Below are 24,546 nucleotides of genomic sequence, written 5' to 3'. Positions count from 1 at the left end.
TTTATGGATTGTTCAGACAAAAACATCATGACATTATCAGACCTCCTCAGTATACTATCAATCAGAACATAATCTTTAGATTATACTTTGTAAGATTTGATACTCCTAGACCTGAGCCTGAACTGTCAGCTTTCAAGAATAAGTGTAGTAAAGGAAAGTTTGTCTGGGTGTTCTTAACTTGGAATCAGACTAAAAGTAAATTTATGTCTAAGTGTAAATAAATTTATTTCTGCTGTGGAAACTTTTCATTTTTATTCTAGTTTCCATGTCAAATTCAAAGTAGAAGTTGCCTTGGGTATCCTTACTTCCTTAGGATATAATCCAATATGATAGGACTCATTTTTTACAACTGGAGGCAAGATTTAGAGACTTGAACACCAAACTTAAATAGTCAGGAATCTATAATGATACTCCCCTCAGGCAATCCAAGGAATTACCTATATAGAGGGTATAGAGCATATTAAGTCAATTAGGACCAATAAAAAAGCAATGGAAAACCAAGATATCCTGAGGGAATTTTAAATGATCTTATGCTCTGATTTCCTATAACCATCTTTCTAGTCTACTAAAAGATGGCAGGATCTCCTAATGCTGACACTGCTGACATTGCTTAGGATGGGCTGTGAAACTCACAACTCTATCCTTGGAAATGTGATTGTAAGGTCTTTAATAACCCTTCATTCATAAACTAAAATATGCAAATCTACTATCACACTTTTCTAAACCTATTAGAAAATGAAGACTATTACAGGGAAAACAAAGGACCTCTGAATGTCGAAGCAGGACAAAACACCAAAGTTCAGCACCCTTGTATCATCCATGTGTTATTTCCATCATTTCTAGGTCACAATAGCAAAGGAGCAAGGGGGTATTTAAGATGAAGTGTGCTCTTACAGCAAGAGATTTTGACACTAACAGAAATCTTTTGCAAAGGGTCCTTTGATAAGTATTTAAGGGTCAAGAGAAATAATCAGCTCTCCTTCCTATTCTCCCTACCACTGTTCAGAAACCTTATGCACAGGCCATTAAACATGGCTTTACATTTGTCTATAAAGCTATACTCTGTGCAGAGGCCTTACATCAGTGGTCCCAACCAGGGACTGGTTTCATGGAAGATAGTTTTACCATGGATGGTGGGGTTGGGGTTGGGGCCCAGGGGTTGGGGACCATAGCCTTTACATGGATCACATCTACAGCTAGGTACCTCAAAGCAAATAATATGAATAACTTAAATGTACCCTCCTACATGTTTCTCAGGGCTAATTTCACAGTGGACAATAGAGATCATCTATTAATTATTCATAATTTTAGGAAATAAAATGCAAGGATTCCAAAAATCAAGAGAGAACACATAATAATGGATTTGTTAGAGATTATGTGAAATGCGGTAACAAAGGATTTTACAATGACTTTACTGTCCATTTTAAATTCCAAATACCTCATAGTAAAATTTAGTATCTATAATTAAAAACACAAAGTGATAATTCCTAAGTTACCTCCTTGTCTAGCATACAGACTTCCTCCAAAATAACCATTCACTGGAGATGTAGCAGCATAGACAAATATGGCTGTACTGAGCATTGATCCTCTCCTACAAAAGCAGAACATATAAGATCAAATAAAACCAATAACTTAAAGAAAACATCATATAGTCTACCACATTAGTATTAGTTTAATTCCAAAGATAAATTTAACAGAAGTATAAAAATATCACATCCTGAACTACCAAAAAAAAAAAAAAAACCCTCAAAAGCTTCTCTAGTGAATGAATTTATAGTTACAACTGCACTTCATGATACCAGGCTGATCCTAATTTTTTTAAACCTGCAGTTAAATTTCATAATATATTCTAAACACGTACTTTACACGTCTTTGGCAAAAATATTGAAATCTGGCACTAAACCTGCTTTGCAACCCTGTAAACCAACCCCATGATATCAAACAGGATATTAATCTATTAAGAAAAATGACGAGAATAGTCCTTTTCATAACTTGATTCAACTGCTTATGATTCTTGCCTGCTAAAAGAAATAAAATGCAAGTGGTATAACTTATAGTAAATGCTATTATTTTAAATGGTACAGCACTGAGACTTTCCCTATTTAGTTTCCCTTGTACTATTACTGGGATTCAGTTTATCTACAATATATTATCCCTAAAATTCAACTGTTCACCAAAACTCTCAGGTTTAGGTTAAAATGAATTATTTTAAAGCTTATGTGGTACATGAATTGCAAAGGTTATGTTAAGGAAACATAACAGAAACTACAGAGAAATAGCTTTGTTGGTGATACATAATCACTTCAGTTCAACAAACACTGACTGAGTACCTTCCATGTACAAAGCTCTTTATGTAGGCACTTTGAAAATTCGAAGATAAGTGAAGACCCAGTCTTTACTCTCAAGGAACTTATATCTAGTAGAGGAAACAACTATTTAATATACAGTTAAATATTTACTATATAACTAAAGAGCTAGTCTTTCAGCAAGAATTTATTGCTTGTCCACAAAATGTTGGGCATATATAGGAAAGAATGCATTATTAACTGAAATAGGGGTATGAAATGTAACTGGAGAAAAGTATCATTCTGATTGAGGACTTCAGGGGCAGCATCTGAAATACCTGAATTATAACCACTATCCCCCAGGCACCAGAGTGTGTCTGCACTCTGAAGACAAGGTTATGGGACCACTCAATAGGGACTTGAGATCTTTTGTATATATGTAACTTTTTCTTATAATTCAAAGACCTCAAATCAAGAATTTCTTGCAAATGGTTTTGTTTGCAAAGAAAAAAATGTAGCAAAAACCAGGTAAAGGTAAAATATTGACTCCGGACTTTTTTTTTTAAGTCACTAAATTATTTTTCTAACCTACCTCATGTGACTTTCCCACCACTCTTTCATTATTATTTACAATCTATTCTGTAGAGGTCTCCCAGTTTTAGAGGTATATGTGAAGCACTAACTTAGTAACTTTGAAATCCTTGTACTTCTTAGGAAGCTCCTATTGGATCTTCAACTTTAAAAAAAAATGCCTATTCACTTCGTCAGAAGTTCTGGATTGAAAATAACCTCTGCTCGTATCTCTAACTGAACATAACCTTTATAACCAACAAAAATGTTCTTTAATACTAAATTATTATCCTTTAATAATCAGCAAGAATGATATTTACCATAAATTCTAAGATAACTGAAATAAGGAAATATTTAATTATGATTGACTTAAAAGGTTCCAACAATTAAAACTATTCAAGAACAAAAAAGTAATAAAGTACAGGCACTTACTCTGTATATAAATCTTCTATCATTGCAACAATAATAACAATGAGAGATACAGCAAATATCTGGCAGCCAGAACCAACGAGAGAAGAAAATATCAGTGGATGGCTTGATGGTCTAAATACATCTCCATGCACCTGCTTCCATCCATATTCATCTCCTAGGTCTCTATCCTATATGCAAATAGTTATGTATAGAGAAAAGCAAATCATTTGGAATCAAATTAAAATACAGTGGAAAGGTAAAAATTTACACTTGTAAGTTTCCTCCCTCCAAATTTATAGCTATTTAAAGAGGTCCAAAATATTGAGAAAAGACAGTTCTAATTTAAAATATTCATTGCCTTAATAACTTAAAATGTTGAGATTCACAAAGTTGACTCCTGGTTGTGTCCAGAGAATCTCAAATAATGGAAAAAGAAAAGCTTTGGGAACAAAAAGAAATGGTCAAATTGGGAGAACAGTGCACTGACTCTCTTAATGTTACTTTCAGACACTATTCTTCCATTCACATCATGACTGTGGCTCATACACAACCAGGGGCCAGGCAGAAAGCAAAAGAGAAGAGTATCAAAACCAGTACTGGATGCCCTAAAAATGCAGAAATGTCTTTTATAGGCTAGAATATAAGAAAACATATGGTGAAAATATTGGATCCCATGGATGCTTTTATTTAACTGTCTATAGCATTTTTTTAAAAGAATTCAATTTTTACTTTTCAATCTGAGTAAGCAAGTGCTCATTAAACTGTTTCTACAACAGTTTAACAGTTTCTAAAACAATGTTTCTTAAGGAATAGTAGCCCTTCAAGATAAACTGTTTTGGGGGGAATCCTGGTCAGAAGTTTAAGAAGCATTAAATATTTTATATATTCCTCTGATACTTCAGCACATTAAAATTTAAAATTTTAAACTATTTCCACCAAAACTATTTAATTATGGAGGACACCTACACAAAATGACTAATTAGCAGTCTCTAGAACACACTTTTGTTCTACAATTTAGTAAAAGAATTTAGAAAACAAACTTTGTAAACCTTCACATTTTTACTAAATGTAAAATAATCTTTCCACCCACTCCTTGAATTTTATGTAATATTTAACAGTATTAGAAAGTTACCAATACAGATCTATAACCTCTTAGCTGCAATTCTGAAATAACAATAAAAATTTTGTTTCTTACGTTTGACATATCCTTAAATGGTGGCAAAACTTGTTTTGAAATAACAAGAGGTTATTTACACAGTTTATTTACCCCACTTAGGCTGAACATTCATGTGTTTTGATTTATAAGAAAAAGTTAATGTATTTGATTACAGGGCATGGTCCCAGACTACAAGGGGAGTTTTACACCTCTCTAAAACCTAAAAATTCTGCTGGGCTGGGCCCAGTGGCTCATGCCTGTAATCCCAGTGCTTCGGGGATTGACCCAAAAGGATCACTTGAGGCCAGGAGTTAGAGACTAGCCTGGGCAACACAGTGAGACCCTGCCTCTACAAAAATTTTTTTTAAAAATTAGCTGGGTGCAGTGCGGCACAAGCCCATAATCCCAGCTACTCAGGAGGCTGAGGTTATAGTGAGCTATGACCATACCACTGCACTCCTCCAGCCTAGGTGACAAAGTGAGATCTTGTCTCTTAAAAAAACACCTAAAAATTCTGAAAAATCACCTGGCCTCAAGGATTTCAGATAAGAAACTGTGACCTACATTCCAACACTCAAAATAACACTGCGTTAAATTGTTTTTATAAATATAATGTAAAAATGTTTGCTCACCATGTCATCCATTTCTTCTTCTTTACTGTACCGGGCATAATCTTTTCTTAAAGTTCTCATTAAGATCATTGAAACCAAGCCCACCAAAAAGATCACCATCATGAAGGAGTTGAAAATTGAAAACCAATGAATCTAAAATAACAGAAAATAAAATGTTACCAACATGACATATCAGTCACAAAATTCATAGGTTTCATGACAACTAGAGGTTAATGCAAAAAATATATACAGTCTTGCAAATCTTTTAGATAAAAGTCCAAATTTAAGACACTTTGGGGATGAGTATTCATTATAGCTAAAGGATGGGCTTTCTTTACAGTAAGTTTCTATACATTGAAAATATGCTATACAATAGCATACACAGATTTTCAAAACCAAATTTATTGTACAAATAAAGTACAAAATTTGGCTATATAACATATATCATGTAATATCATGAAAAAACATGGGCTTTGGAGTCAAATAGGACTGAATTTAACCCAGGCTCTACCAATTTCTAGCTATGTGATCTGTTTTCTCATTTGAAAAATGGAGGAAATAATACTTATGTTGTAAGTGATTTATAAAGTTTAATAATATATATAAAAAGTATGGCATCTTAGATACTCAGTAAGTGTTAGTTCCTTCCCTCAACTGAACCACCACCTGAAAACCTCCTTAAAATACCAAGACCAAACCATCATAGCTGGCTACCACAGACTTAGGCCACCTTCCTGAATGATTTGCTTCACTTGCTTCCAGTTAGTTCATCCTCTCCATCCTGTCACCACTGTCTTTCAGTCCTTTCCAAATTAACCACTCAGGGCACAAAGAATAGGAAAGTATCCCTTAGCTCCTCAATATTCCCAAGGCTTCGATTTCATCCACATATTAGTCACACCAGTATGTCCAGATTCTGTTCATAATCACAAGCTACTGTGTCTCCAAGTGCATCTCAGAACTCAGTGCATCCAATTTGGCACTGCTCAGTGATTCCTTTATTTATATTTTAAATCCCAAAAAGGTCCTTAAGGACAGTTCCAAAATGTCTCCTCTCTCTTGAAGGCCCCAATGCCACCCCTTCTCCTGCCTTCACTTGAGCAGGTGATCCTGTCTTCTACCATCCATCAGGATACAACCTTTCTACACCTATCCTCCTGGCCTTCGATGACTCCTGTCAATCTCCTAGAAGTTGTTTCCCTCTGAACTCAACCATGTCACTAGGCTGTAGATCTCACTCATTCTTTGAGATGTTTTGTTCTGCTGTACTTTTGCACCCCTAACCCTACACCTTTCACCAACATTAGCAATCTCCAAAGATTCTCGTCCATAATGATATCTACTCACTGGGGTTATTATAAGGTTTAAAAAAGATAATAAAAGTAAAGCATATAATATATGGCACATCTTAAATACCAAGTAAAAATTAAGTTACTATTAGTACTATTATTTTCTTTTAAAGTGTCTTCTTCGTCTTTAGTCCCCTCATTCTTGATCTTCTCACTTCCCTTTAAATGCCTATACTTTTCAAATGAGACTACATGTTCCATTTCTTCCCTCACTTCCTTGAAAACACAATATGATCTCACTGTTGCCCCACAAAATTTCTTTCAAAGGAATGAACTTCTAAACATACTCAGCGGTCAATTATCTGCCTCATTCTCCTTGATCTCTGCCACACCTGACCTTTTCTGACACAATACCATCCTACTTCACTGACTGCTGCTCCTCCTCTTTCATCTTCAATGCCAGGTCCTTCTACCCTGTGTGAACTTTTCCAGAAGCTCCAATCTTGGTACTCTGCTGTGACTTCTTTAGGCTCTCAGAACTTTTAACTAGCAATGATAATGATACCTTCCACCCACCCCACCTCACCCCAAATCTCTAGGATTCTTTCTCACTCCTGTTTTAGACTTTTGCTACTACTATTTAAATGTGTTTCTGGAATTTCAGATTCAGACTGCCCCAAAATAAACTCACAATCTTCTGCTTCACATGCAACACTCATTTCTGGTTCTTTAACTTCTGCTAATGTAACTAACATTTGGTTTCAAAAATATATATATGTATTTTGTTTTTCTGAGACAGGGTCTCACACTGTCACCCAGACTGAAGTGAGTGGTATAATCAGAGCTCACTGTGACCTTGAACTCTCAGGCCCAAGTGATTATTCCGTCTCAGCCTCCTGAGTAGCTAGGACTACAGGTGCATGTCACCAGGCCCAACTAACTTACTTTTTATAGAGATAGGGTCTCACTATGTTGCTCAGGTGGCCTCACACTCCTGGCCTCAAGTGATCCTTCCACTTTGGCCTTACAAAGTGCTGGGATTACAGACATGAGCCACCACACACAGCCTGGTTTTGAAAACTTAGAATTATCTCTTGTTCTTTCTTCTCCCTAATCTTTCAAAGGTAATAATTATTAAGCTTCTGTTTTTCTTTAAAATGTCTCTTGTATCTATCCCTTCCTCTCCATTCCATGTCATCACCTCACACCTTGATAACTCTAATGGCCTCCCACTTGGCCTTTTTCCCTTGTCTCTCCCCTTCCTTTCAACCTAGTTTATAAAAAGTTACCAAGTATATCTTTCTGAAACATCATGTTCATATTGTTCATCATGTTCCCCCTATTCTAAAACTTGAGTTAGACACCCGATTTCTCTCATATGAAATCTAAGCAATTCTCCCCAATATTCTGCACTCCCTGTAATATGGCCACCTCGCCTTACCTAGTCAACTTTTCTTTCCATTATATCCTATATTCTAATCAGGCCTATCCCTCCTCAAGGACCAAGAAGTATAGCAACTTCCACCTGGGAGATCTACTTCTATTCACCTAGTAAATTCTACTTAGTCTTTAAATCCAACACAAGCACCCTTTCCTCCATGAAAGCACTCATCCACATATTCCAGTTCTTCACAGATATCCTTGGTGCTCTCTAAACTTCTAAAGGTATATACAGAGAAAATGTAACACATATATATGTACTGTCTTGTACAATTATGATAGATTTTCACTTGGGCTAATGTGCTGAATATGTACACTAAGGTGAAGAGCAGTCCTGGCTCTGTTATCCACCTGCTATTCAGGGAAGGGACAACCTCTATAGCTCTTCCTAAGAAATAGGAGACAGCAATTGCCTCTGCCTCTTCATAATATCATTCCTTCTTTCTGTCAATTTATTGAAGCATCTATTGAAATTATAAAGAAAACAATGAATGCATTTTGTTAAAATGTTTGCCCAAAAATGTTATAGAAAACTAATTCTAGCATAAAAGTATCATTTAAGATTTATAAGAAAAGTCTATCATTTTAGACTGTTCTTATAATGATAGACTTTTCCAAAGATTTGATTTTGTTCCCACCCTGGGAAATTAATAACCCAGAAAAGGTCAAGGGAGGGGTTAAAAGACTGGGCATATAATCCCAGCACTTTGGGAGGCTGAGGCAGGAGAGCTTGACACCAGGAGTTCAAGACTAGCCTGGGACATAGTGAGACCCCATCTCTGCAAAAAATTTTTTTAAAAAATAGAGACAAGAAAGTATGCAACACATATTCTCTTTTAGTCAATTTATCAGATTTTTAAAGAAAAAAGAAGTTTTATATAGTCACCATTTAGTAATAAGAAAAATATACCTAAAATGCTATAATTTATAACAAGGCTCTCTGCTCTTTTCTATTCTAGGATATAAACTTCAAACCAATACTTCTTAATATTATAACGTACTACTAATAACCTCACATTTTATCCTTTATTCTAAAAATTATGAAATTTTGTATGATTTTGAAACTTTATTACATCAGGGAAAATATTTCTTAAAAATAATAAAGAAACCTGATGCCACAAAGGGGTTTACTAACCCTACTAACTGCTGCACTCCAGCACCCCCTAGTGTTGCTAATCCTAAAGCAGCACCCTCAGTCATACATTTTATAAGACAACTGGAGATAACTATACCAACAATGCTGCCTCTTACTGAGCACCTGCTATGTGCCAGACACTGAACTAGGTGGTTTATATACATCATCAAAGTGAAATTTTCCAACAACTCTGCAAGGTATTATAATCTTTGCTTCACTATTAATTGAACAGAAGATGAGAACTGAGTCATTCAACTAAGTACAACTGGCCCGAGCCAGAGTCTGAATTCGGCTCTAGCTCCTCTGCCTGTGCTTTTAGAAGCAATCCTTACACTTACACAGTAAATCCCATCCCCTCCCACTTACTTAAGGAAAACACTACAGTAATTCTCCTTTCCTTCTACACTGTCAGTTTCGTACTCTCCATCAAGCCCCCGTTTTCCTCACATGTTAAAAAAAAAAACAAACATCCATCTAACTCCATCTTCCCTACTGGCCACTGCACCATTTCTTTGCTCAGTTTGACAGCCAAACTCCTCACAATTCTCCCTCACAATTCTAAACTTCCTGTCTCCAATTCTTCTCCTCCCATTCTCTTATAGCAGCTCCGTTCAGATTTTGCTCCACCACTATACCAAAATTGCTTTTTGTCAAGTTCACCAGTGACTCCAGATGAATCTAACAGTCACTTTCAGTGCTCATCTTACTTGACCCATCAGCAACAATTCAGAACTAATCTCTCTATCCACGAAGATACACTTTCTTCTCTTGGCTTTCAGAACACCATACATTCTTATTTTTTTCCTCAAAGCCCTCAGCCAGACTCTACTATTCTTCCTAAACTCTTATTACTGACCCCAGGGCTCAATCCTGGTCCTCTTCTCTCTCTACATTTACCTTCCTTATTTAATTACAACCAGTTTCAAAGCTTTAAATATCATCTATATGCCAAATACTGCAAAATTTGTGTGTCTAGCCCAGACCTTTCTCCTGAACTCCAGATGGATATATCCAACTTGCTGGTATCTCCATTTAGATGTCTTACAGACACATTAAAACTAACAAGTCCCAAACTGCACCCTGATCTTCCCCTCCAAACCTCCTCCACATATGGCCCAGTGATAGCAGCTCCACACTGAAAACCTGGGCGGCCAGTCTTCATTTTCCTATCAATCAGGAAATCTGGCTGGCTCTACCTTCAATTCTTCTTACCACCTACACTGCTACCATCCTGGTCTGAGGTACCTCACCTCTCATCTGGATTGCTACCCAGCCTCCATACTGCTCTCCCTGCTTCTACCCATGACCCCAAGGAACCTTCTTTCAACATAATAACTCAGTGATCCTTTCAAAACATTAGTCAGATTTGTCATTCCACTGCTGAAAAAACAATGCTTCCCTAGCCTCTTTGCATTCAAGAGTAAAATCTAAAGTCTTTACAGTGAGCATGGATGTTGTGGCTCCTGCTACCTATCTGACTTCATCTTCTTGCTATTCCTCAAACCACAAGTAGCATGTTTCCATTTTAACAGGTCTTTCAATGGTGTTGCCTTTGCCTGGAAATTCCTTTCCCCCAGATATCCACATTCCTGATTTCCTTCAACTCCTTCGCTCTTTTGCTCAAAAGTCATCTCAGAGGCTTACTCTGACAGCTGAGTTTAAAACTGCAATTTGCCCCACCCCAGCACTGTTGTTCTGCTGCTCTATATTTTCTTTTTCGACACACTTACTTTGAACACAATATATGTTTTACTTATTATGTTTACCGCATGTCTCCCCAACCAGAACATGAGCTCCAAAAGGGAATGGATCTTTGCCTCTTGTTTCTAATGTGTCCTATTTACCTAGCACAGCCCTTTGGCACTTAAAAGGTGCTCAATTCATATGTGCTGAAAGAATAAATTCAGTACACTGCTCTACAGGGAAAATGCTAAAAGGCAGTCTTTCCCCCAAGCTGCCAATACCCAGTGGGACTAGAACAAGGCAGACCTATGTGTTCCAGTAAGGAGTGTCAGCTGAGGGCCTTCATATTCTCAAATGTTACCTAAATCTTGACATTATCTGTGTCCATACCCTTAACTGAACTATTCTACTCAGGATTGCCTGAGCATTATTAACTGGAGGGGTGGGAGGGGGAAATTTTAGCTCTAGGAGTAGTTTGCTAAATCCTTCAGTAAAGACTAAATTCCAAATAGCTTTTAAATCCTCCAAATAGCTTTTTTTAAATCCTAGGACCCTGAGGAAGATAAGTAGTGATAGGTTCTAATAGAGTCTAAGGGTAGAACCTAGCAGGAATATATAAATCTTAAACCACAAAAACTTATGGGCCATCTCAAAAATAGGTGATTAATAAACTTTAGAATTCCTAGCCAAAAGATTAGATAAAAAGAAGAGGTAATTCAGGAGGGAACTCAGAGGAATGGATATATCCTCTTATGTGCCTTACTGTCTTTTTATCTCCATCTTTGAAGGAGGGAACCACCAAAATAAAGCATGTTTTTTGCTAGAAAGAATCCAAACTACCTGTACAAAACCGGCCCCAGTGCCACTGGTCTTATGAACTGAGATTCAGCTTGTATCTGTTTTGTAGGGGTGGGGGATGAGGAAGGTATTTCTTCCCATTCTTGATGTTTCTTCCTTTGTGGAAGGATTTCCACTAGCAAAAACCTCCTGGCCTCAGTCCACTCTCTCATTCTGTCCTTCCTTTCCAGAGGATGCAAACAGTCTGCTCTTTCTCCATACTATAAGTTTTATAAGGGCAGGTGCTCATGTGCCCAGTCCTGAGTGTGTTAAGTCTGTCTGATTCTGAGTTTCTGTTGTAAGAAGCCCACTCGACCATGAATACCAGCCACATTCTCCAATGTTACCCTTATTGGTGATATTCTGGCTTCCCACGTGTTGTGTTTTTCCCTGTATAGCTCTTAATTGGCTTAAATGCCAGGCATGAAGAAGGGAGCTTTGGATTGTTCCTCTAAAACTGCCTATTGCCCTTATGACTTCAAGTTCACATGTGAGATCATCGTTAACTAAATCCTGAAATTCACAGCCCTCAGCACAATTCCCTGCATATGACAGATGCTCGATGTTTGTTAAACTGATTGATGTACATATTCAATGTCTTAAAATACATGAACTATTTACCTACCCTATGTTGAAAAAAGGACGGATCAAGATATTTGTCAAATCGATCTTCAAATTTTACATCTGACTTTTTCCATTTTACCTGAAAAAAATTTTTTTCATTTAAAAATAAAAGCCAGTAAACAAATGAATAATCTGATGACAAAACTCTGAGCAAAATGTAGGATTATTTATTCACTTAGAATTAAAATTAACTAGAGAAACGGTGGAAAGTTACTAACAATTTGAGAAATCGAAACAGGTATGATAACACTAACCAACTTTCCTCTCTGTGTATTAACAAAATTTACAACTTTCCTTAGAGGGATCACTTCAAGTTTTTAAGGACTATTTAATATTACTGACTTACATACTCTGACCTGAAAAATGTGGTAAGAACTGAAGTAGTACAAGCTCACGTTACAAGTGTTTAAACCAATTAAAATAACAATCTGTACATCTTTATTTTTAGATTGCATTACTTATCTCACAATGATCAAATTTCTTTGTAAGTTCAGTTACACAAATATTATCTGTACAAGGTACGTATGCACAAAGCTTGAAAACCTTTCAAAATTTTCTACTAGCAATGGACTCATTCCAGTTATGATAAAAAACTAGCAAAGAAAGAGGCCTACAACATTGAATTTCTCTCTCCTTTCCACTATTTTTAAGCAGAATTAGCTTGACAATTGCTAAAGGGCTCTGACAAGCTCTCACTCTGCAGGAGCATATTACTCCAACTGACAAAGCAAGCCATGGTAACTATGCCTATCCAGCAACTTTCAATACAACATTATCTTTACCTGCAATAGTAAAAAGCAAAGAGAAAGTACTGCAATCTAAAAACATAACTGTGAAAATACATGACTGGATTAGTATAACTGCCCAGTTATAACGGCAAACTTTGTTATAGCAAATGGTAAGTCTTGCAAATGCGTAACTGGTATCTAATACTATAGATCTGAAGCAAATCTCCTTGCTTTTAGGAGGCTTACTTAGGTACACTGAGAAAATATAGTTTTAATAATATTCTGTTGCATCCCATTTCAAGCTACATTTTCATTTACTGAAGCTCAAAAACACATTTAATTATTGATATTAGATCATAAACACTACTTCCTACATAAAATTATTTTAATACTTACTGAATATGACATCTGTATTTTAGTATTTGGAACTAGTTTCACCTTTCCTTCACTAGTTAGATTAACATCAACAATTCGATTCCCATTAAAACCTATTTCAAGTTTTTTGTAGGTCCAAAGATAGTAATCTTCTCCATTTTCATCTGCCTCACCAACAATACCTACAAAAGAAAAAACATTTTATACAAGATAATACCATTTAATATTTAAAATATCTTAGAAGCTAAAAGCTCATTAAAAGTGTTTCTAAATATTAAAAAAGCAATATTACCATTATTCCTCGTGGTTAGAATAAGGCAAATGTGCAAATTGGACTCTTCATTAACTACCTAGCAAACATACACCCTTATCATAACACAGTGAAAAAGTGATGAACAAACAGCTCAGCATAACTGACCACTAATTTAATCCTCAAAGTTCATGCTCTATCATTAGTATAATCTTCATTATAATAATTATCACCTTGTATGTGCATATTTCCTAATATCTAAATATTTCGGCAAGATGCTATATCACTATCTGTTCAAGGTTATCCAGTTACCTGTGATCAAACCTAAATTAAAACAAAGGTTTCCATTACTTTATCTAATAACCTATGATGTACTGTTCCTGATGAGATGCACACATGTGTATATGGGTACCAAAACTGTCTCCTTTTTATAACTCAAGTACTGGACCTGTCCCTGCAAAGTCATTAAAATTAAAGAAGTGTTGAAGATAAATGGTAATGAGGTAATAGTTTAAAATGATCATTTGATCATGATTTGGATATTGAAAGGAAAAGATCCACACAATGTGAGGGCAATAGGTGGGAGCTGAGGATCCATCCCTGGTGCCCTCCAACTGTCAACTGCTTGTCTAATGTTCCCTGCCTAAGCCCAGATACTCCCCAAACCCTTACAGTCCTTAGGGCCTTCTCTCTATGGTCAATGCACCCTATTAAAGTATTGGGGGGGGGGGAATGATCATTTCTTATGAAGGATTATTTGGTTATTAACCAAAGTGAGTCTAGTTGGTACAAACTCAAGGAATATAGTTTTGTTTGGGATGGTAGAGGATAATGAAATTCTTCTAATAATTAATTTCTTTTTTAAATATTTTTTTTTTAAAAATAGCTCATAAGCAATAATAATTAATTGCATTAAGGTTTATTTACCTATCTACTCTGAAAGCCAGACTTTGGGAGTGACAACATAATCACACCAAATAAGAAGCTCTCCCTAAGGAGGCTTTTGAAAGACTTTGAAATCTTTATGCCAAACATTTTGATAAGGATTCCCCATGGTTCAGACATTTTAGGACATCCAAAAGTATTAGTATCTCCCCAAACATGACAGATCCTGAAATCCCAAGACTAAAAAAGATTTTTTTTAACATAGGAAATCATAGTTGCCAAAGTTGCTAAAGAGACAGCAATGAATGAAAAAACCTAAAGATCCAGACAAGAAACCCAGAAGCAACGGAAAAGAAAAGGGGGGAATCTGCTCTCTCACCAAAACCACAGGAGGCTCAAGGAATTTTCCTGAACTACAGGCTCAGAAATCTTCAGTGAATATTCAGCACATCTACTATCTTCAGAACTGATCACAGAAATGTCTGTGTTGCTGTAATAGTAATTACCATCATCTGTATGAAATGCTTACTATATATGCCTAATTAACATGCAACATAGTAATGATGATGTATACAATTATCCCTTGAGATTAACTTTCTTATATACTTCATCTTAGTATTAGTTAAACTCTGATCTGACATGGTCAGACTTTCATAGTTTACTGCCCATGAGGATAGTAGTCTGCTAACAATTTTAAGAATTAGAAGAAACCTTAATCATATACAAGAGCAGATGTCCAGAGGCAAAAAAGAAAATTAGAGATAAATGTGATCAAACATGTTGGCCATGCTTTGCATTTTAAATAATTTAATCAAATCCAACACAAATCATTTTTGGATTACGCACAAATTTGTAGTAACTATGCCATAGCTCTTCTCCATTAATATGGATAAGAGCAAAAACATTAAAATTTTTTTAATATTATCAGTGTTAGAAAATAACAAAGAAAGAAAACAAACCATTCAAGAAACTATTATACCAAACTGTATTATCACAGTACCATGTAAGAGAAAGGCAGAATTAAACTTCAAAATCCTATTTAGTCCCTTTAATTGTATTTAAAAGAACAAGTTAAAATAAGATAGGAGAAAAAGGGGGAAAAGAATTTTTCAGATTGTTCCAAGTACGTTTTAATTCCTTGAATCTAAAAAATTATACTATAAAAGTTTTATTTTGGGGAAGTTTCATGTAAGGTTTGGCAATGTCAAAAATCCTTCAAGTAACACAGGACTATAAAATTGGTATTAAAATCATTCTGTGGACAATAGTGACTATTTACACTGTGATCCAGCATAAAATCACCTTAACAGAGTCATTACATAAATCTTGCTCATTATGCAAATTTTCCCAAACCTTAAATACAATATACAATACTTACCCCATATTGGTAAGTCATCTATGTACATCTGGTACCAGTAGTGATTTTTGATGGCATACACAAATGCATCTCTCTTCTCTTTATCTAAGTCAATTTCACAGTAAGTGGCTGGCATTACATCATCTGCATAAAATAAAAATTGCAAATTAGCCCCCTTGTTTGCAAAATAGTTACAGGAAAAATAACAGAAGGAAAAAGCCAATATTTCCTGAAATTAAAATTTCTATTCATAATAGTTGAATCTGGGTGATAAATATATGGAGGTTGTGTAAACTATCCTTTCTTCTTTTGTATATCATTAAGATTTTTTATAATGAAAGAATCTTAATCATCTTTATTTTCAAAGATTACCTTACTAAATGAAGAAATCATCCCTTATATAAAGAAAATTACACAAGAACATTTACAAAGTAACTTTAAAATAAATTTAAAAAATAAGGTCGGGCGTGGTGGCTCACACCTATAATCCTAGCACTCTGGGAGGCCGAAGTGGGCGGATTGCTCGAAGTCAGGAGTTTGAAACCAGCCTGAGCAAGAGTGAGACCCCATCTCTACTATAAATAGAAAGAAATTAATTGGCCAATTAATATATATAGAAAAAAATTAGCCAGGCATGGTGGCGCATGCCTGTAGCTCCAGCTACTCGGGAGGCTGAGGCAGGAGGATTGCTTGAGCCCAGGAGCTCTAGCCTGGGCAACAAAGCAAGACTCTGTCTCTAAATAAATAAATAATAAATTTAAAAAATAAAAATAAAAAAGTTTCAAACATTTAAATTTTCATTTAATATATACGAAAGCTCAAGAACATGATCCTAAATAGAGATAATAATTTCTAGCTATAAGATCTCTGAGATAAACACTCTTTTTAACATTCTTAGAAATACAAGTCACTAGGGGCCACAGATTCTATAAAAAATCCCAGTGACTATTTATAATTAGGAAGATTAAAACGCAAACCTCTATCCAGCAGGTGTTACTACTTAGAAATTACCTGAAAATTCCCTAAAGATGAGTCATTTCCACTCTTGACTGCTTTCAAAAATACTGCTACCATAATTCTGTTCAGATGTTCCTCTAATTTATAAACTTAGTATTTCAAAAATGTGCTTATGTTTCTAACAAAACAAAATCCAAAAATCTGTACTTCAGATGTCAATCAAAAGGATTTAATTACTGTGGTATACAACTAAAGTAATTAGAAAAAATAAGTCAATCTTACGAATAAAAAAGAAAGCACAGGTTTAAGTTCTATACTCTTTGTAATAAAATATTGATTATTTAGAATCCAAAATGTATTTTTTTCCAAAGAAACATTTTTAAAGTTCTTAAATATTGCTCAAACTTCTTAAACATAATTGTAACTGAACCATGAATTTAATGGCTACCTATAATATTGTCTCTATAAGAAAGAGTAATCTAAGTTACAACTCAAGATACCCAGCAATATGTCTCCCCAACCCTCAACAGAGAGAACAGCTTCCCCTTATTATAGATCAGCCCAGAATAAGTATCCCAAAATGACAACCTCAAAGATGGCAGCAAACACTTAAGTCCCATGGAAGAAGGATGGGGAAATACTCTCACTCTCAAAGTAGGAAAGTAATTTGTCTCCAAGAACAATGACTTCCACACAGATTTTCTTTCTCCCAGGCACTTCTAGGCAGTGCCTGGGTAGAAAGGAAGTTAGGGTTTTCATAGGGTAGAGGAAGTTAGGGTTTTCATAATGGTAAAAACTGAGGCAGAGCAGTGAAACAAGGGACAGTTAGGAAACGAGATTGCTATAAAGGATTCCTACAGCAGGAGCTAGGAGAACTAGCAGTAAGAAGTCCTCTAATGGGGTCTCCATGGAATGTGATAATAAAAGGCAGCAGGCAACTACAGAAGGGACAGGCAGAACCAAAGGAAGGCCCAGCCTTGAGGGGCAACAAACAGCTGTAGTGACTATGGGAGACCTCACAGCTACCTCTGCAAAGCCACTAAATTCCTTGCTGTAAGAAACATTCATTGATAACAGTCATTAACAATGTAGTAGTTTTAAGTACAAAGGACATTTACCTGTAGAAAATTTTTAAAGCTTCCTCCTCACAGTCTGAACTTTAGTTCAATTCTCTATTTCCCAATTGATCTATCATCCTCTGTCTTTACACTCTAGCCAAACTCTGCAGTTCCCACAAACCTTGTGTTTTCTTAGCCTCTGAGCGTTTTTTGTTCATGCTGTTAACTCCACCTCAAATGTCCAGCCTAAAATCTCTTCCATTTCCTCACCCTTTCCTCCACAAAATAGTTCCTGATTCCCCCCACCGCCCACCCCATACCTCTCATCTGCCACAGCCTGCCCCTTGCTCTGAGGTTCCATGGCTTTCTTTCTATACCTCCCTTACAGCACGAAGGCTTGTACCACTCGCTACCTCATATCAGTACCTTAATGCCTCAAAAACACCCCTATATCTTGAGAGCTTTGTTCATAAATGAGTATATCCTATTCGCCCCCAGCTATGTCTGCTTCAGTACCTTGCAGACTAGGCAGTAAATAAACAAAAAAATTCCAAGAAATTTTAACAGCATGATTTTCCATTTGTTGGCAAAGAAAATTACCAGCTATATTAGGGTACGCACCTATACAGATGCATCTGTGTATGAACAGTGTGTGTGTGTGTGTGTGTAGAGAAGGAGAAAATGCTAATACAAACAAATTAAATTTTGGAGGAGAGTCTCACGGATATAAAGTCTAGAAAAGAAATACTGTAGTAAAAGGAATAACTATCATTATGGCAGGCTGTAAAAAGGATGCTGGTCATGTTTTAATGAAATTCCCCTTTCTGGCATGAAGACAAACACAAACATTATAAATAACTGAAGAGTCTGATTGCCCAACTGAAATAGCTCTTCTCTCAGGAGGGAGCCACTTTAAAGGTAACCAATGTAATTTGTATGAATATGCCAAATCATTATTAAGCATTCTATGTAACTGGAAAACAATCTAAAAAATCTACCACCATCAATCACTGCTTTAAAATTATAATAGCATATACCTTTCTCAGATGCAACACACACCCATGAATTCTGAAGATGCAATTAAGATTTTACCAACATAAATATTTTTATGGGAGAAAAATAAAGCCAAAGTTGTAAAGCGGCAAATGTTAACACTGATTTTTCAAACAGAAAGCAAGCTTAGGGCCAGGCACAGTGGCTCACGCCTATAATCCTAGCACTCTGGGAGGCTGAGGCAGGTGGACTGCTCAAGGTCAGGAGTTTGAAACCAGCCTGAGCAAGAATGAGACCCCATCTCTACTAAAAAATGGAAAGAAATTAATTGGACAACTAAAAATACATAGAAAAATTAGCCGGGCATGGTGGCACGTGCCTGTAGTCCCAGCTACTTGGGAGGCTGAGGCAGGAGAATCGCCTGAGTCCAGGAGTCTGAGGTTGCTGTGAGCTAGGCTGACGCCATGGCACTCTAGCCTGGGCAACAGAGTGAGACTCTGTCTAAAAAAAAGAAAGCAAGGTTAGGTAGATTCTAGAAACTACACACCAATAGTCTGTCATCAATTCCCAATAAAACTCCAGACTAATAATTAAATAGGCAGTGAAAGCACTGAGAAAAGAATGTGATGTTATTTGTGAGTTCTCTAAGAATATATCATGTCATACTTTATTTTCTCTTCTGATAACATTACTAAATTGGAAAATGAGAAATACTCTACCTCAAACGCAGCAGCATTTGGCACAGTCTCTCATGAAATCAATATAGACAAATTAATAGAGAAATGAGCAGAAAGGTGAGTTATAGTCTGACCTTCTGTGCCTATTAGCTATATGAATAAAAAAGCAAGTCATTTAAACTCCATGAACCCCAGTTCCCTCAACTGTAAAAGAGAAATAATATTTATCTCCTTCCCAGAGTTGTTTTAAGGACAGAAAGTGCCAATATATTTGTAGACAGTGTTCTTAACTTTCCCTGGACCTCATACCCCTTGAGATCCAATGAAAGTGATATCTCTCTTGCACTCCCTGCAAAATGCACATTCACATAAAATCAAGAGTACCTTTTCAGAGAGCCCATGGATCTCTGAAGCCAGAGCTCCTAGCTGAACTCGGTATATCCAGAGCCTACCATAGAGCTGGAATGCAGTAAGACACTCAATAACTGCTGAATAAATTAAAGTAAAAGAAAGACAGGAAAAACTAGTATACATGCAGTGATTTAAACAATTTATATAAAGAGTATGGATTAACTGACCACCCTAACTGGTAGTATAAACTGTACAGTTTTTTTCTAAATCGTTATGTGGTAATATGTTTCAAGAACTGTTTAAAATATGTTTTTACCCTTTGATTCAGTAATTCTAAGAATCTATCCTAATAAAAGATTCATATAGGTTAAAGCACTTATGTGCAAGGACAGCCAAATGCACTGTTATTTCAAAAAGTAGAAAAAGAAAAGAAGAAAGGAAAGAAGGATGGAAGATAGGATCAAAATATCTTACAACTGGGAAATGGGGGTAAATTATAGTATCCAAGTTATAGAATACTATGCAGCCACATTTTCAAAAGAGTAATTAACTATATAAGGACAAACTCATAAAATATTAGGAGAAAAAAAGCAGAATAAAAACTATATATAGGCTGGGCACAGAAGGCTCATGCCTGTAGTCCCAGAGTTTTAGGAGGCTGAGGTGGGAGAATCACTTGAGCCTAGAAGTTCAAGACCAGACTGGGCAACATATCAAGACCCTGTCTCAACAAAAACTGTTTTTTAAAAACTATACATAACTTTTTAAATGAGTTAGAAAGTGCTTAGAGCAGTACATAAGCACTGCTTATCTGGTACATAAGCTCTATATAACTGTTTATTAAGTAAACTTAAAAAATTGTATAACATGAACTCAATTTTTACATACAATGTGAATGAACAGAACGAAAGAAAGGAAAGATTGAAGAAAATACAACAAAATGTTAATAGTAATTATATCCAAGTGATTTTTATTTTCTTCTTTATATTTTTCTGTAGTTCCTAAATTGTGTACACTGAACCTATACCACTGTTAAAATTAGAAAAAAATATACACATATACATTCCTTTGAAAACAAAAAAAGAAGTCAGTCTGAATAAGAACAATGGTTATCAATGGGTTGAATAAGAACGTATAAAAAGCCCATACTTATCAGATTTGCAGTTAGCACAAGGTATAAGAAATCACTAATAAGAACTGACAAATTTCAGATTCAAATCATTTGGCCTGGCTAAAACACTTTGGTTGAAACCAAGAGGACAAAATATTGCATCAATTTTCCAGATTTCCAACTAAACAAGGCAGATTTAACCACAGTATATCTCTTTTCCTTCCCGAAGCCCATTAAAATGTCAGTAAAGGAATAAAAAGGATGGAAGTCCACAAAGACAAAAAGAAGACAAGACAGCAGAGAAAAGACTTCAACAAATTTTTACAAAATGGAAAACAGAGGTAAGATGACAAATGACTAATACAGCAGAGAAAAACATAACAGAGATGGGATACCTATAAAAAGAATGCCACAGAAATGAAGAGACACTCAGGACTCGGAGGCACCACAGACCTCAAAACGTAGGGGGACAGATGGAAGGGTGAACACATAGGGGAATTGTATAAAAACATGTATATGGAGAGGTTGGATGCCCAAGTCTCCTCCTCCATCCATCATACAGCTAGATAAATACTATACCCTCATCTTAACCCCTGCAGTAGACAAGAGGAAACTTCCTTTTCAGAACTTAAATCAGAGAAGCTCCAGAATCAGGGACAGCAGGAATAGTAGACTCCAGAGACTAAAAATAGGGTAGGGAGATTACCGTAAGTAAAAATCTTTGGGCTGAATGACAGGACCTGCCACCCCCCAGCCCTGAGCCCTTTTCCCCACCCTTTGGCACTCGGGCTTATATGACCCAGGCAGATATCTAGAGGGAAATATTGCACAGTAAAGATGAGAACAGCCAAGACCGAGAACCACTGAACTGGAAATATATATATAAGGCTCTAAGCAGCCCTTGCCATGTTTCCTTATCTGCAGTACTCTCAACTTACCAATTCACTCTAGAGAAGAAATCCTTGTAAAATAATTTCATCCCTCTGTTAAGGTGGGATAGTCAAGGAAGAGAAAATTCAAGGGAAGATCAATAAACTAAATGGAAAGAAGGAAACCTCTAGAAGTCATTGATTATTCAACAATTAACATACTTCATTAAACTACAGGAATTCTAAAATGTAGGGGGTAAAAGGTGGGCAGAGACCTCCCTTGGTTAAGAATTACTATTCCAGGCCGGGTGCGGTGGCTCACGCCTGTAATCCTAGCTCTCTGGGAGGCCGAGGCGGGCAGATTGCTCAAGGTTAGGAGTTCAAAACCAGCCTGAGCAAGAGCGAGACCCCGTCTCTACTATAAATAGAAAGAAACTAATTGGCCAACTGATATATATATAAAAAATTAGCCGGGCATGGTGGCGCATGCCTGTAGTCCCAGCTACTCGGGAGGCTGAGGCAGCAGGATTGCTTGAGCCCAGGAGTTTGATGTTGCTGTGTGCTAGGCTGACGCCACGGCACTCACTCTAGCCTGGGCAACAAAGTGAGACTCTGTTTCAAAAAAAAAAAAAAAGAATTACTATTCCAGATCATCTAATGATCATAATGAACCAATTATCAAAAGAACAAGTAGGCACAAATGGTCTGGGTACTAGACAATTTATTAAATGCTTACTATGTTTTAGTAGCTAAGGATGCAATGAGTAAGAATGCTGCTGTAATAGGCGAGTGCAGCAGCTTGGGGATAAATCAAATTCTGTATCAATAAACTAATTTAACATTTCATAATGTCTAACACAAAAGCAAGTTGGAACACAGACTCATATATGTGCTATTAGTATTCATAACTATTACCATTTTTTAATGTAAACTATGTAATGGGAACGTTGAATAATACTCTAAGTGTATTATCTCATTATCTCATGACAACAATTGTATCAAACAGAATTTCCCACACTTCACAGATGAGGAATATGAAATCAAAGAGGTTGAATAATTTGTCCATGACCACACAGGTAAGCAGAAACAGAGATGGGATACATGAAGCCTCTCTGACCCTAAAGCACATGTTCTTTCCACTCTATAATGGCAAGGTTCTAAGAGGTACCTTTTAAAATTAGAGGGTAATAAATACAGGCCTGGTTCAAGAATGCCTAATCTATGTCTGCCATTCTGTATATAATGTATTTTCTTGAATAGTCTCAATATAGGATTTTCGTCTAGTGCTAGTATATAATACTATTAGGAACAAATAAAGAAAGTTGTGCATAAAATCTTAAGTGAGAGGCATCCTACATTAGACTCAGGCTATCATTAGTTCCTTAAAATAGTCTCTTTAGCGATCTTCATTTTACAAAATGATACCAACCCATTTAGCCTGACAGAATCTATTAGGTTAAAAAAAAGATGTGTGTATATGCATATGTAAATATGTATGCACATATATATTTTCTTTTCTGGCCTCACATTTCCAAAATTTTCTGTGGACATGCCTTCAGAAGAATCTTTAACAGTCAAATATTGAAGGGATGAAAGATTAACAATATACAGTAAATATTTCTATAGTTCACAGAGAGACAGAATGTTCTAGTTTCCATTACAATATTAGTATGCTCTGATATACCATGGGTAAACCACTTCATTTCTGGGCCTCTACAAGAGGGAATTAGATGGTACAATCCTACCTTTTAAATGTTATGCTACTATCAGTAACAACCCAGAAGACTTTTTAGCACACGGTCAACTTTATCTTTGAATACAGCAAGCAAATGGCTACAGTAGGGGGGAAGATAAATCTAATCAGCATTTACTGTTACATCTGAACCATTTAATTTAGCAGTTTCTTTGGCAGCATATCCATGCTGGAGGTGAAGAGCTAACAAGACCCTGAAGAACCATCAACTCTCAGGCAATAACATATGGCTAGCTCGGCTTCTTTTAATCTAAAAGTGCTTAGCTTACTCTGAAAAAAAAAAATAAATGCCACTTTCCTAGCCCATGAAAACCATCTTCCTCTATTTAAGTAATCTCTCCATCTCAGCCTCTAGGATCTAATAAAAGAAGAGAGTTTAAGACTGCTGAATGAGTATGCTTCTTTAGTAAATATGGATAAGGATTTCAAAAATTGATGAAATCTGTATACAGTAGCAAAGTAGCACTCAGGAGTTTTACCTAATCTCTCTTGCTGGTTCCTCATTAATAAAATAGAAATGTGCACAAAATATGGAAAAAGAGAAGGTAGAGGCAGGGCTTGGTGGTAGGTGGTGATTGGATCTTGGGGGCAGATCTCTCATGAATGGCTTGGTGAGATTCTTGTGGGAGTGAGTGAGTTCTCACTCTTAGTTCTTGCAAGAACTGGTGGTTCAAAAAAGCCCGGTACCTCCTCCTCTCTAGGTTTCTCTCTAGCCACGTCATCTCTACACACACCTTCCTCCCCTTCCTCTTCTACCATGAATGGAAGCAGCCTCAGTCCCTCACCAGAAACAGATGCTGGTGCCCTGCTTCTTACACAGTCTGCAAAACCACATGCCAAATAAATCTCTTCTCTTTATAAATTACCCAGCCTCGGGTATTCCTTTATAGCTTCAAAAACAGACAAAGACAATGATTAAACGTAGTATCAAGGGTCTCAAAGATCACACATTCTAGTTTACATTTTCTCCTTATTTGTGATAAAATACTTAAATCACCTAATTAAATTAAAACTCAAGCATCAGGGCATGTTTACAATGATTCATAAAATTATAGGCCATGTCACTGTGGTTTAAATTTACAACTTAATTTTATAATTAAGCCCTAAGGAATATAATGGAGGGGGAAAAGAATATAAATAT

At 36.1% G+C, this 24,546-nt stretch overlaps 1 protein-coding gene across 1 annotated transcript in view; it reads right to left on the bottom strand.

Moving 5' to 3' along the window:
- Window positions 1–24,546, bottom strand: part of TM9SF3 (transmembrane 9 superfamily member 3) — a 60,387-nt gene that overhangs the window by 25,419 nt on the left and 10,422 nt on the right. The window contains exons 3-8 of the mRNA XM_012767302.2: window positions 15,658–15,780; window positions 13,166–13,326; window positions 12,043–12,120; window positions 5,055–5,186; window positions 3,288–3,454; window positions 1,497–1,591 (exon numbers count right to left, since the gene is read on the bottom strand). Of these exons, the coding sequence (XP_012622756.1) occupies window positions 1,497–1,591; window positions 3,288–3,454; window positions 5,055–5,186; window positions 12,043–12,120; window positions 13,166–13,326; window positions 15,658–15,780 (756 nt within the window). The remainder of the gene's footprint in view (window positions 1–1,496; window positions 1,592–3,287; window positions 3,455–5,054; window positions 5,187–12,042; window positions 12,121–13,165; window positions 13,327–15,657; window positions 15,781–24,546) is intronic.

This window comes from Microcebus murinus, chromosome 14, assembly GCF_040939455.1.
Source record: "Microcebus murinus isolate Inina chromosome 14, M.murinus_Inina_mat1.0, whole genome shotgun sequence".
Lineage (NCBI taxonomy): Eukaryota > Metazoa > Chordata > Mammalia > Primates > Cheirogaleidae > Microcebus > Microcebus murinus.
The sequence above is the reverse complement of the archived record's forward strand: the minus strand, read 5'-3'. Positions and strand labels throughout refer to the sequence as shown.